This window comes from Strix uralensis, chromosome 9, assembly GCF_047716275.1.
Source record: "Strix uralensis isolate ZFMK-TIS-50842 chromosome 9, bStrUra1, whole genome shotgun sequence".
Classification (NCBI taxonomy): domain Eukaryota; kingdom Metazoa; phylum Chordata; class Aves; order Strigiformes; family Strigidae; genus Strix; species Strix uralensis.
The window spans coordinates 11700411-11714796 of NC_133980.1; the positions used below are offsets into that span (position 1 = coordinate 11700411).

General features: G+C 43.4%; 1 protein-coding gene across 2 annotated transcripts in view; it reads right to left on the bottom strand.

The window, feature by feature from the left end:
- The window catches only part of DIS3L2 (DIS3 like 3'-5' exoribonuclease 2), a 192929-nt gene that overhangs the window by 94169 nt on the left and 84374 nt on the right, over nt 1-14386 (bottom strand). For both annotated transcript variants that reach the window (XM_074878691.1, XM_074878690.1), the window contains one exon: nt 1843-1922. In XM_074878691.1, coding sequence (XP_074734792.1) covers nt 1843-1922 — 80 coding nt within the window. The remainder of the gene's footprint in view (nt 1-1842; nt 1923-14386) is intronic.

A 14386-nucleotide genomic window follows, 5' to 3' on the forward strand; every position in this document is an offset into this window, starting at 1 on the left:
AAATAATCAGGCCAAGAGGACTTGGATGTTTATTTTCTCCCCCACATGCAGGCAGCTCCCTCTGCCTCATGCCTGTACAGAGAAGAGCAAAAAAACAACAAAGCAGGGAAGACTGTCAAAGCACATGAATGAAGTCCACTCAGAAGGAAACCTAAAAAAAATTCTATTTGTTTTTTTTCTCAGTTGGATTGCATGAGAAGGATTCATTTCAAAGAGGTTCGATCAGGGCATTGTGCAGCGCCGCAGCCACCCACATCTGCATCACAAGGGGATTTTTAGCAGTCATGCTACAGAGCTCCTGCAATCAAGTAACATCCCAGTAACACCTAGAACCTTCTTGGCTGGACCTTACAAGTAGAGGATCCCTTCTGCACTGGTACCTCTCCTTCCTTAGAGATTGGAACAAGAGGCCTCATACAGCATTTTTTGCAGCTGGGGTCAGAGGGACAAGGCAGACTTCAACATGGGGCCACATCCCTGATCAGCAGATATATCAAGTCCCAAGTATGAGTGACAGCCCTGCAATGGCTTTGCAGACTTTCTGGGAAAGAAGAATTCTTGTTCAAACAGATATTTTTCTTGAACACTTTCTCCAAATGGGTTATGGATAAGAGAAAAACGCAGATGTAGGCACCACAAACCAGCTCAGTGAATCGCTTCCTGCAGCATCTAAAACCCATGCATATGTGAGTAGTAAAGACTCAAAAGCCAGAGTTTCAACACCTTAGATCTGAGGGGCTGTGGGATCACAACACACATAAATCTACAGTAATTCAGATGATGAAGTGGAAACGGGCAGAACAGAGTTCAGCTTAGGATCTCTCGAGAAGACTGTTTAAATTTTCTGTGAAATAGAACAGCAATTTTTCCTCAATCTTGCCTCAAAACTGCTGTTGTACAGCATAATTTACTGGCTTCAAATTTTCTTTCATCTCTGATTTTTTAAACAGGTTTATAGCTGTGTAATACTGTTCTGTACCTGGGTCTAAATGACACGACAATTCATTGGCCACATTGCACAGAATGAAATCACCCCAAAAAAAGGGAATGATGTCTTTGATATCATCATACTGGGATGATTAACAAGAGCAAGAAAAACTAAATACACACACAAAAAAATCACTTTGTCTTCTTTATTAGTGATGGATAGGCTAATCAAATCATGCAATATTTCTAACCAAGACTGTTACTGGATCTCATCAAACTAAATAAGCAGAACTTGGATTGCAAAGCGAACTTACAAGAAGGAAGTTCCTTAAGTCAGAATCATCAAGATTTGGCTTCTGGAGCTTTACTTTCTGTTCTGTTGGCTTACGGCATAATAGAAGTACAAATAAGGCAGAACAGAAAGCTTAAAAGGCAATGAGAAGAATAACACAACTTGTAAGGCACACTCTGCTCATCTGACAATTCCCAGCATCCCATAAACACCAGAAAGCAATCAGCCAGTGACCTTCAGAAAACTGGATTCCTTTACCCAGGGACTGCGTATTCAAGGTCAAAGTTTCACTAGACTTCAGTCTGCAAGAGTGGCATATTAGCTATTCATCTGTAACTCCCATAATGACAGGAGACAGCTGAGATCTGCTCAAATCAAATTACAGCTCTGATTATGCAAAACACTATGGTTCTGTATTTCCTGACACCAAGACTACTTCAGAGTGCAGCTTGAAGATATCTGCTCTAAGATTTCTGAAAACAGGCAATTAAAACAAGAAGAGAAAAGCTAGTTTATTACTCTACTCATATTTGGTAAAGAATACTTCAGGACAAATTATATATATGATGTGTCAACGGCTGAAAATAAACACTGAGAAGTATTTTGCAAAATATATCTCATACCGTCAGGGAGTTGTTTACAGGACAAAGCATCATCAAGATCTTTGGCAGTTGATGGGTCGATGGTGAAAATGCATTCTTTCCTATCCAAGGAAAAAAGAAGAAAAGGAAAATTTATCCTCTAGTCATGAAGAAGGTATCAAAACACACAGACCATCAGAGACATCCAGACAACAACAACCATGTTTTCAGGAGATTCTGTCTGTTGAAACGTCTTCCAATCTAATCTGAAAGTCTAAATCTAATCTAAAAGAAAAAAATATTTCTGACAAGTGAATCTCCTTGGGTTTTTTTTCACTCCTCTTTTTGGTTTAACTGCTTGCTCTTAACAGCTTTCATCTCATTACTGATTTTCCTCCACAAAACCTAAACAATTTATCCCATCAAGTTCACTCCAGAGAAACAAGCAGGAAAAAGTCTTGATGCCTTGCAGCTAGAGTAAAAATAGATTGTTCCTAATTGGAAAGCTAAATGGAACACAAATAACCCCCATCCCCATGCATAAGAGTAGATATTGAAGCATCTGAAACTCCATGAGCACAGCTAGCACAGAGCAGATGCAGTGAAACATTTACAAAGCAAACTGAATGATAACAAAACTGAATGAGAGTTTTGGTCTCAGTAAAGACACTCAAGAGGTGCAGTCCTTTTATAACATCTACATTGCCTATTATGCACCAAAGGGAAAAGCAGGTTCAATAGGAAACACTATGAAAGTTAAAGGAAGAGCTAATTAGATCTAGCAAATCAACTTGGTGCTTAGGAAAAGCTGAACACTCTTCTGCATCTGCTGTACTAGATGGTACCTGGAATATGCAGTCCTGCCCTGGAAGGCTTACATATGTATGTCCCATAGCAGTGAGTGGCAGAAATACCCAGAACACACCAAGATGGACCACAGATATGGTCTAGGGCCACACAGATGTGATAAAATAGAGCATCTCACTCAGGAATCACCATGTTTATTAGAGCAGAGCTTGGCACCAGCAAGACCCAAAACCTGAAGCACTCAACAAGTAAAACCTCTTCAACTCCTGCTTCAGGGCCTCCCTTCATCCTGGGCTGCCCTAGAGCAACTTCTTGCCCAGGCCCCTGGACTATAGCAGGGTTCACCCAAGCACTGTGTGGAATGTGGGACTGGAACTGAAAAGCAGTGAAGATAGTAAAGGAATGGGTTTGGTGGTTTATTTTGCTTTTATCTTATTAAAATAAGTTCAGCCTCTCCCTAGTTAAAAGATCCCCAAGCACAATGGTATAGGCTAAGGCTGCCAAGGAAGCAATCAGACTGCTTCTTTTCTCATTGCTGCAGAAAAACTCTTATCATGATGGCAACTCCCTTCTAGAGATGTATAATGAAAACACCTATTATTTTTTGTGCAGCATAACCACCGGTATACTCCTGGGGTAGGAGAGGTGGGAGGGGAAAAATTACAGCAAACTTGTAAAGGAGCAAGTGTCACGTGGAATTAGCAAGTCTTAGTCTTTCTGCATGGGTGCTCGCACAGCAACAGCAATGTCTCTATCTTCACAGGCCTACCACTTCAGTACTTAAATGCTCTGGGTGGTATCTGTTGGTGTCAGACAGCTGGCAGCATGTATTTATATAATTCCACCAGGCACACTAAATAGAGATTTTCAAAGACATAAAAATCAGTAAAGCACTTCACTGCCTTCTGAGACTTTGAAAATCTTTTAGAATATGCTAGCTTTCAGATTGGATGGCAAAGCTGCCTTAATCCCCAGATGCATGTTAGTTTCTGATCCTCTGCATGCATCTAAACAAATTAGAGACTGTGACACTGAAAGATATAAAATCTTTTCAACTACACCGGGACTTTGATCTGTTCCTGACTAGCTATCCAGCACTGGGAATCAATCAATTTTTAAAGGCTTGCAAACAACGTTACTTCCATAAATATATACTCCTTAAAATTCCACCTAAGGATAGAATTTCAGGATACCTCCACTCCAAGGTACCCTGCAACCTTCTTTGGGGAGCCGTGCATATGCAGATAGACAAACACCTATACTATAAGGAGTATAGGGGTATGGATGTGTGCCAGCCTGCATGTATTGACACACCAGCTCCCACTAACAGACAGGATATAAAGGCAACAGCATCCTGGCACTGTGACTCCCCCCCAGCCACATCTAGTAAATCTTCCTTTAAGTTACTTCATTTAAAAAAGCAAACGGCTGCGCTGAATGGACACTTAACGGCTGCTTTATCTGACAAGTGAGCAAGAAAAAGGTTTAAGAGCTCTTCCAAAGAGAAAGTGGGTTCCTGTGTCAGGGGAATAGATAGCTTATCCCAGATGTCCGGGGGGCCTGCAACCACAAGCACCTGCCACCCATTGCGAATTGTAGCTCCAGGCAGTTTAAAAATTAGCAGATTGGTTTCAACAAAGTGCATATTTGCAGTCTGCCCTGGAAAGAAGTGAGCATAAATACACGGGTGCCAAATTCTGAACACATACAATAGTAGCAACTAACAGGCTGCTTTGCTGAGATGTATTTGGCCAGTCAAATCTACCACAGAGGTCACCGGTGGTCCCAGTTCAGAGAGCCCAAACCTGGGGGGCCAGTGGGGCAGTCCCAGTCTCCCTGCGCAGCACTTTGTGCACAGTCTGCTGCCCTTTGGGATGCGCTGGCCGGGCTCCAAGCAGCCTCTGAGCAGGCACAGACACAGACACAGCTCGCCATCTGAGATACTTAAACTCACAGATGCAAAGCTGAAGAGGGGTCCAGACAAATACTGATTTAGCATTTCTCACTGGCATTTCTATGTGCAGCACAGCTGGGATATGTTTTACCACCAGGCTCTGATCTGCTTCTTCTTTAAAACTACTCAAGGGACTTGGACTTGTAGCTTGTCACAGGCAGTTTATTCTGGGCACAGACTGCAAGGTGAGGTAAGAAAGTCACTGAGCAAGTAACACAAGGAATGATACTCCTTGGCATAAGGACTCTGCAGAACTGTTGCAGAGCTGATGGCCAGGTAGTCAATGGGACAAGAGAAGCCGATCTGCAAGCAGAGCTCAAAGTTCATAGCAGTGAGATAATCCTGGCACACAGGAGTACACCTCACTGAAGTTTTCTAAGTGAATTCCACTCACCAGTAATTGCATTATTAAGTGTGATGAATTATATTTTTGGTTTTCAATTTTTATTACTGGAGAAGTTTCAGATGGCTATAGGAACCAGGGCTGGCATGTGGGAAAGAAAACAATCCACCGAGTGATGGGGCTGCAGTGCTGAGCCCAAGGGCAGCACCCAGCACATGTGCTCCTCCAGGGCAAGGTCTCCAAGGAAGGCATGTTCTCAGCTATCTCCTTCAGCTTTTCCTCCAGTCCTACCAGTATCACCTTTTATCTCCAGCACGCTGCAGAGAGCCCCCTCTTGTCCCAGAGAGAATCCACGCAAGGCAATGAAAAGCAAGGGGAGGAAAGGCTGGGTGCTCTGCAAGCTGTCCCCTCCCTTGGCACCTACACCAGCCACTCCTGTACAAACCCCAGGGAGGACCCTGGAGGCAGCTGACAAAAAACATCTGGGTGAAGAAATAACATTGCTCCCAGCTATGTGGCAAGTCCGCCCTATGAAGAGGAAGGAGCCATTCAAATTCCTCCCCTGACTATACTGTCTGGCTGTACAATACCCCAAAGGCTGTGTGGCACAAGGGATCTCAGAGAGATCAGACCACATTTCTGACTGTAACCAATAACAAACCAAGCTGCAGTAGGCTGTATGACTAAACCTCAAGGCAACAGTACTTTTTATGCACCTGCTAACAAAGACATTGCTTAAGCACAAGCAAATAGCCTGTCTACCTGCATGTGCATTTGCACTGACCACAGGTAAGTACAACTTGGCAGCTGTCTCCAGCTTCTGGATGGCTGCCAAGGTGACCTTGTGGGTTAAGGAGCTTGATCATCCCCCTCTCCCCTTCTTTAAAAGCCCCGGAGGAGCCATCTCTCATTGTCATTACACCTAATAAAAATCTGTTTTATTCATTTCAAATTGTCAAAACATACTTTGTAAAAGTAATGAGATGTTCCAAGTCCACTCGTTCCAACATACACACAACTTGGTTAGTTAAAGGAAACCAGTTTAGGAGATAGACACACACACACAGAGTTAAGAGGTTTTCTGGTCTTCATGCTGGAAAGGACTAGAGATAAACCTGTGCCTTTAAGAAACCCCCAGCACTGATCGAAAGCAAACATTTCAGTATGGAAACTTCCACTTTTTACAGAAGCCTCTTTGTCCAAAACATATACTTAATGCAGGTCTGCAGAGGTGGACTTGCTCTGGCATGGAGTTTCTGCCAATGGAAGAATAAAATCTTTTCTCCCTCCTCCTCGTGGCCAGAAGTTTCATGCACTAGAGCGAGGCAATGCCTGCAAGAGTTTTGGAGGCTCAGGGGAACAGCTTGTCCTGAGTGTGGTGGATGTGCAAGCAAGAGTCAGGAAAGCCCATGCCACACAGACTGCCCAGACCCTGTCAGCCCCAGGCAGCGCCAGGGAGCACTGACCCAGCCACCTCTAGCCCCGAGGCAGTGACAAGAGCACTTCTAAAGCCAAAGCTGCACACTGGCTCTGTCTGCCATCTTGCAAATCAACCCCCTGGGGAAAAAAATTGCAGAACAGAGCACTTAGCTTATTAGACAGTAATGACAGTGTCAACATATACAGGCTGGTATATCAATCCTAATTTAAGGAAAGCTAATTAAGCACAGTTTCTCTTTGCACAGCTTAAAGAAGACTAATTAAAGCGGACAGGCATATCTGCAGAGCAGTTAGTCTTTTTACCTTTAACAGGACCTAAAATAAATATCTAGGGCAGCGGTAGAGGTAAGAGAAGTAGTCTGTTGGTAAACTGGAATTACCGTCATGGTAATTAAAACGTTCACAGGCAGTTTGTTTTTCTTTGTGCAAATACACACATCTATGCAAAGGTATTCGCAAGAATCAGCAGAGAAAACACTGTACAGTTGGTGCTGCAAGGTTTGGTACAATATATCAATTTTTGCCAGCTAAACTGTTCAGAATTCAACATACCAGTTAGTTTAGCCATAAAATATAAACACCTAAGGCACAAAAAGATTACAAGTACCAGCGGTCAGGGCTCCATCTTCACTCAAGTGGAAGGCTACTTGGATCAAGATAAAGCACTGCATTTGTAAGCCCATGGGCTCAGGCTGTATTAGAGGCAAGGCTTCTGGCATGGCCAGTTGTTGGGCAAAGTTTGGGCGTTACCAAGTGCAATTTTCTGTAAAAGCAGCTTGATGCTGCTAATGGAGAAAAGGGCCAGTTTGTACACAGTAGACAAAGCAGCACCCTGCAGCCATGCAGATCCTCCTAATACAACTGAACGGTCTTCCCAGTCAGCAGCACACAGATGAGTTAACTCACCAGTGGAGACACAGAGCACAGATTTTCACCACTTTAACAAATGCCAACAACCGTGAAAGATCAGTTCAGAGAACTGCATGTACCCAGTACAGCATCAGAAAACCCTCGATGAAGCAAGATGTTGTCCTTACTAGCTGAAGTGACCATTCGTGGGACCAGAGTTCTAAAGAAGCAAGTGTGAACCAGTTACTCAGGAACCAGGGAAAGCAGAGGATGGAGGAAGGACATCCCAGGCATTGCAAGCACAAGTTAGCTGGGCAGTTGTGTGTCCACGCTCCTGTGTGCCACAGATCACTGCCCCTCCTGGCCCTGGCTGCAGCCACCACCAACTCAAGTCACTCAGATTGAAGTCCCAACTTTGCCATTTGCCTGACCTTGGACTGCTCAGGGCTGAGGCCACAGGCAGAATTTAGACTGCCAAGTCTCACAAGAGAGAAAGAGAGCCGGGGGCCTCTGCAAGCAAACCAGAGCACCTAAGGAAGGGGCTGAGCAGAGAACCACCAAAGGTCTCCAACAGGAAACCCAGACACGGGAATGGAATGGAATGGAATGGAATGGAATGGAATGGAATGGAATGGGAATAGAATAGAATAGAATAGAATAGAATAGAATAGAATAGAATAGAATAGAATAGAATAGAATAGAATAGAATAGAATAGAACAGAACAGAACAGAACAGAACAGAATGTTTCAGTTGGAAGGGACCAACAATGATCATCTAGTCTAACTGCCTGAACAACTCAGGGCTGACCAAGTTAAAGCACATCATTAAGGCCATTGTCCAAATGCATCTTAAACACTTGGGGCATCAACCACCTCTCTAGGAAGGCTGGTCCAGTGTTTCACCACTCTCTCGGTAAAGAAATGCTTCCTAATGTCCAGTCTAAACTTCCCCTGGTGCAGCTTTGAACCACTCCCACACATCCTACCACTGGATACCAGAGAGAAGAGATCAGCACCTCCCTCTTCACTTCCCCTTCTAAGGAGCTGATAGAATTAAGGTATTGGAACTTAATTACCTTATTTACCTCCCCATCCTGACCCTCTCCCAAGGGCAACTTTCAGACTGAAGTAGTCTCCTGCAATGTTTACTGGTCATTCATGAAAACCAACACATCCAAAACAACTACAAAAGAGAACAAAGAACACACCAGAAGCCACAGCACCCACTAGCCTGGAAAAGGTGGCCAAAACCCACTGCCTGTGAATTCCCAGCACACAAACACCGCATGACTGAAGATTCAAGCAGCCCAGTGGCTACCCACACACCGACCATCCTGCCCTGCCCCAGGCTTGGTGCTCACAGCCCACAGTCCCTCCAGTCATCCAACGGCTCCTGAAGAACCAAGCCAGATCTTTCGCAGAAGCGTTAGCCTACTTCCAAAGACCAGACTGCTGCAGCTGGAGGTGAGACAGTAATGAGCATCATTTTGTTTATTAAAGTTTAGGCAGTGCAAGCCTTCTTTAAAATTGAGTATGTCAGTGCTAAGACATTTACAGTACGAGTGACTGCATGTCTAGACACTTGCAATGCATTTACATTCTTCTAGGGACTCCTTAGATTGTCCTGTTCTCTCCACTTTGTGAGTACATACAATAGCTTGGTGGGAGTGAAAGCTCAGCCTCCTGGTTCACCCTTATTAACTCCAACTCAAAGCTGGCATTTTAAAATTAAGCACAGCAAAGGCACTTTTAGAAACTTTAAGCTCTTCAGGTCATTTCTAAGATCCTGCTGAGCTCCATCTTGCAAAAGTTAAGCAGACATCGTTTCTCAGAGCTGGAAACAGTTGTTTTAATTTGGGAACAGGCATCCTAGAGCTGTCAACTCACTCCAGTGAACGCTACTAACATTTTTTCACACAACAGTCCAATTGTTACGGCAACCACAAAAATCAATCTCGTTCTTCAATCACAAGTAAACCCAGCTCGACGACGGTGTCTGTGGAGGTTTGTTATGAAGTGCCAATAAGCATGGGACCAATTCCACTGATGTTCATCACTCAAATGGGGTTGAAGTACTCTTTCTCAGAGAGAAATTTCAGAGAACAATCAGTGATTGAACATTTCACAGACTTCAACATCCCACTCCTAAAGACATCTATTACATGTAGTGTCTACAACATTTGTCACACTTGATGCTGGCAGATTTTAGTTAAAACCCCAGAGTGGCTCCTTCCAAGACACATTCTAAAAAGGAATATATTAAAAAAATATGCATGCAATACAAGTACCCTGACAAATCTCTGAAGGCATTCTGAAAGCCATGTAACACACCGACAAAGATACTTGACACATCACAAAACTCTTTTTGCATGGTGCATAGATTTCAAAACTAAATGAAATTATAAAATAATTGGAAGCAAAAACTGCCCCCTCCAAACACTAATTGTTACAAGCCCCACAAAAATCCGGCACAGCATAAAATGCACCGAAAGCCCAACCTTCTACATCGAGCCAGTACTGTTCTTTTTAATTTCTCTGTGTTTATGTTTTAGCTAATGTCCTGTTCTGGTTCAGAAAACAGACCTTGGTCCAAGAGAGTGGCTGACAATGAATCCTGATGTGTTACACATCTACAACAACAAACATTTACATTTTCACCAAGGACTGCTCACTGGATTGCCGAACCAGAATCAATTATTCCTTCTATATATTTATGGCCTCCAAGTAAGGAGGAAGATGGAAAAAAAAGCACCGCAGTCTTGTAACATACCTAAATGGCTTGAAAAGCCAACATATATATAAATGAGATCAGAGTCTCTGAGAGACCAAGTACCAGCAGTATTTCCTACAAGTCATGCTGTAATTGTGCCACAAATATAATGAGGTCTCTGCACCACCACTATCCCACGCAAGAAGGTGGAGTGTAATTGAAAATGCACTTGCATTATATAAACTACTTTAATCATAGATGCACAGAGCTAGAAATGGAAGAGACATTAGGTCATCTAACCCCACAGGTCAGAGCTGGACTACTCATGACAATACACTTGCAAAGACTTTCTCCAGTATAGTATATTAAGCATCTTCAGTGATGGAGTTTCCAATACTTTCTTTAGCAGTCTAAGCTACAGTCTATTTTAGGCTGGACAGGAAAGGTTTCCTCTTTGTTTTACCTTACTTGTCCTCATAAAACCCCTTTCTATCCTCCCACCACCTTAAATGATTCTCATTTTTTCATTTTGCTCCATATATTTTAATTATCAACTACTATATATTTCACAAACTTCTAGTTTCAGTGTTGGCAAATACATATTGAACAGTTAATTCTCCCTTGTAAATGAATCCCTCATCTCCCAGAATATTTTTGTTAGTCTTTTCCAGACCGCCCCCACCTATAATCCATGCTCTGATACCTCCAGTACAACCCTGTCTCATACACCTGCATGTGTGCCATCTATATTATGATTTTTTCTTTTTTCTTTTTAGAGAGTGAGGATCTGGGAACAAGGATTCAATCACCGAAAAACTTCAGGGCAGATGGACAGGTCATGTCCATGCTTCAGACCACTCTGTCAGTGTGGAGCCATGAGGAAAATGTTGTTCTTTGACCAGCCTGTCCTCTAGTGATCACTGATCAGCCCTGAAATACCACAGCGGGAATATACTGCCTCACCTACTTTAGAAGTTCTGGGTTTCTACATCTACAGCATCAGAGACAGATCTGGGTTGACACCAGAACTTGGATCCTTCATCTCCTACCTACCCCTGTGCTATCTGACCTCTAGCGAGAGAAGGGCACCAGCACAGCACAGTGATATCAAGGAAAGTGGCAGTATTTGGCACACGTGAACTGGGCCACTTAACAAACATAAACACGAGAGGATAGAGCACTTCCTTCTGCTCATCAAAAGCCCACCTTGTGATCCAGTGGAATCCAGTAAGAAACAGACACGATCTCAAACTGATTTAAGATTTTATCTTCATCTCCCTCTGTTACTCTCTCCATCTCCCTTCATAAAATAGGCAGCCAGGCAGGAACAAGACTGTATGTATAACAACCTAGTCACAAAAGTTATTACTGTTTTCCACAACTAAACAGATTCTTAACTAAGCAAGCTTAGTTTTGATGGCTGACAAGACCAGAACGCAATAATTCTGTCCAACTACACACCACCGATTCCGCTTGAAGTTGCACTTCCAACGACCACATGAGCCTTCCTGTAAGGAAAAACACCAGTGAAGTTGCCAGTGTGTCTATGTACACCAGCCACTGGTAACAACAGCATCTGAGAGCAAAGACCATGCATCATTTTGTACAAAACAGTGTCACCACAATTGCTGTAGCTATAGTGTAGTCGAAAATGTTATGAAAACAGAGAGGAGGACCTGAAGAAGCCAACCAGAAGCGAGGAACTGAATCACATCACTCTGACAGCAGCACCATATTTATTCAGCGTTTTACTTACTCAGCTAATGCGTGAGGATGAAGCTAACATGAGCTCTCCTTACTGATCCAAGAAGGGTACTGTTCAGACTGCCTAGACAGCAGAAGTACCCAGAGCAGGTACAGCCATCACCACCATCTTCTGGAATCAATCCTGTTAGAGAGGGACTTGATCTGATACCCTTAGACACCACTGAATAAGCCTTTGTATGCCTTGTATCTCCCTATGGAGAACATTAAATTAGTCACAGAACAGCTCAGTGAGAAGGCAGAGATCATAATCTGGCCCTGTTTGTGTCTACACTCCAGGCCAAGATAACAAATGTTGCTTATACATTTGCTAAACGAGTCATTTCTCAGTTTCCATCAGAAACCAGAGCATTTTTTACATATCCTATTATAGCTGAGTAAGTCTTGCTCTACTTAACACTAGCTTTTTGTAGTGGAAAATCTCCAGGAAACAAGCCGTTTAATGGTGTTTTATCTGACTTGCACTCATTTCTAACTAAAGTCATCCACCTGCCTTGAAAAGACATCTGTTTCAGAGGCTGACTGCTTTCCTCCAACACCCCTTGCACAGTTCAAGGTTGCCATTTTTACCATCACCTCTAATTTTATCAGCCAATAATCTCCTCAGGCATCTACAGCAAAGAGCATGCTGTCAAACCTTTACTATAAGCACTGCTAATCCCTGTTACCAGCTGTAACACTCCTCAAGAAAGAAATAAATAAAATAGCAGGCAGAACTACAGTGCAGGTACTGTCCTGCTGCCAGTGCTTTCCAGTTACAAACAGTGCTACAGAGCTTCTCTCCACAGTGGACACAGAGACACAGCAGAGCACCTCCACTCTTCCTACCTTATCAACCAAAGGAAGGATGTTACGTTTCTGAATGGGCAGCCAAAATTACAATATAGCCTTCAATAACTTGGATAGCTTTAGGTCAGCTGCAATTGAGGTCACATGCTGAAATACCAACATGAAATTTTAACCGAAAGCTTCGTTGCATTAGAGCTCTTTGCCTGCAAGAGTAAAGTTCATTAACTCTGCTCTGCAAGGGAAGCAAGTGAGCATTAATTGTCTCTTGCCAATGCCATGGATCCTTGCTGTCCCCCCCGGGGTCTGATGCCCTCCAGGTTTTTTAGCCTTGTGGGAGGAACGGACAGTTCTGCTGCCATTCAGAGGGACCTCAGCAGAGAAATGGGCTGATGGGAATCTCATGAAGCTCAAAGGGAAAAGCAAAGTCCTCCACATGGAGAGGAATAACCCTGTGCACCAGTACAGGCTGGGGACCAACCGGCCGGAAAGCAGCTTGGCAGAAAAGGACCTGAGGTCCTGATGGACAAGTTGAACATGAACCAACAACATGCCAATGTAGCAAAGGCAGCCTGGGCTGCATTAGGAAGAGTGTTGCCAGCAGGTCAAGAGATGCAGTCCTTCAGTCCTTCCCCTCTACTAGACACTGGTGAGACCACAGCTGGAGTGCTGTGTCCAGTTCTGAGCTCCCCAGTACCAGAAAGACATCAACATACTGGTGCAAATTTGCTGAAGGGCCTCAATGTTGATTAAGGAATTGGAGCATCTGACCCCAGCTGAGAGAGCTGGGACTGTTCAGCTTTGAGAAGAGAAGGCTCAGGCACAGAGATCCTATCAATGTGAAAATATACCTGATGGTAGGGAGTAGACAAGACAGAGCCAGATTCTTCTCAGTGGTATCCAGCAACAGGACAAGAGGCAATGGGCACAAAATACAGGGAGATTCCATTTAAAGGTAAAAAATGCCCACATTTTTACCCTAAGGGCAATTGAACCCCAGGCCATGTTCCTCAGAGCGGCTGTGAAATCTCCATCTTTGGAGATATCCAAACCCCAAATGGACACAGCCCTGAGCAGCGTGCTCTAGTTGACCTTGCTTTGAGCAAGGGGGTTGGAACAGATGATCTCTAGAGGTGCCTTCCAACCTCAACCATTTGGTGATTCTCAGGAGTTCAGAGCTGCTCATTTGAATTCAGCCACTTTCTGCTGCTCAGACCACATCCATCTTGTAGGTATTTCAGAGTTTTTTGCCACAGCACCCTTTCTCTGCTCAGTATTTTTAGCTCATTGTTTTGTATTTTGCCAGCTGAGAAACTGCAGTTTGTAATTTTACCTTCAGCTTCATATTTCTTCTTAAAAGTGAATACAATGTCCTGTTTATAATAATAAAATCACTAGTTGGCAGGATGACATCAAATGGAAAAAGAGAAAGCAACTGGAAAATTTAGAGCAAGCAATTTTGAGTGCCAAGTTTCACATTTGTAATAGTCCAGCAGAGGTCAACAGGCTCACTTATTATTAGGCAAATGGTAAAGAAATAGATATCCTCAAGTTCTTCCATGTTAGACTACATAAACCATCTCTACTTGAACAGGCTCTAGCGCTTTCCAAAAGAGTGATGTTATACATTTTCCACAGTAACACCAACAATGGGAGACAAGCAAAAGGCAGAACTGCTTTGCAAAGAACGGCCTTTTTTCTCTCTCCAATATTTAGGTTTTTGTTTCCCACTATGATTGGACTTTCCTGGCTTTAGTTTCTTGTCCCAGTTAAGCAGTAAAGGAAACAAAAAGATATGAATGAAATTAGAAACATTTGGAGTGAGTCTTAGAAATAGCTTTTGGGTTTCTTAGATTCCTGGCTACACCTCTTCAAATGGCCGCCTCCTCCTCCAGCTCCCATCTCCTGCACCCACCTCTGAAATTTGCATTTC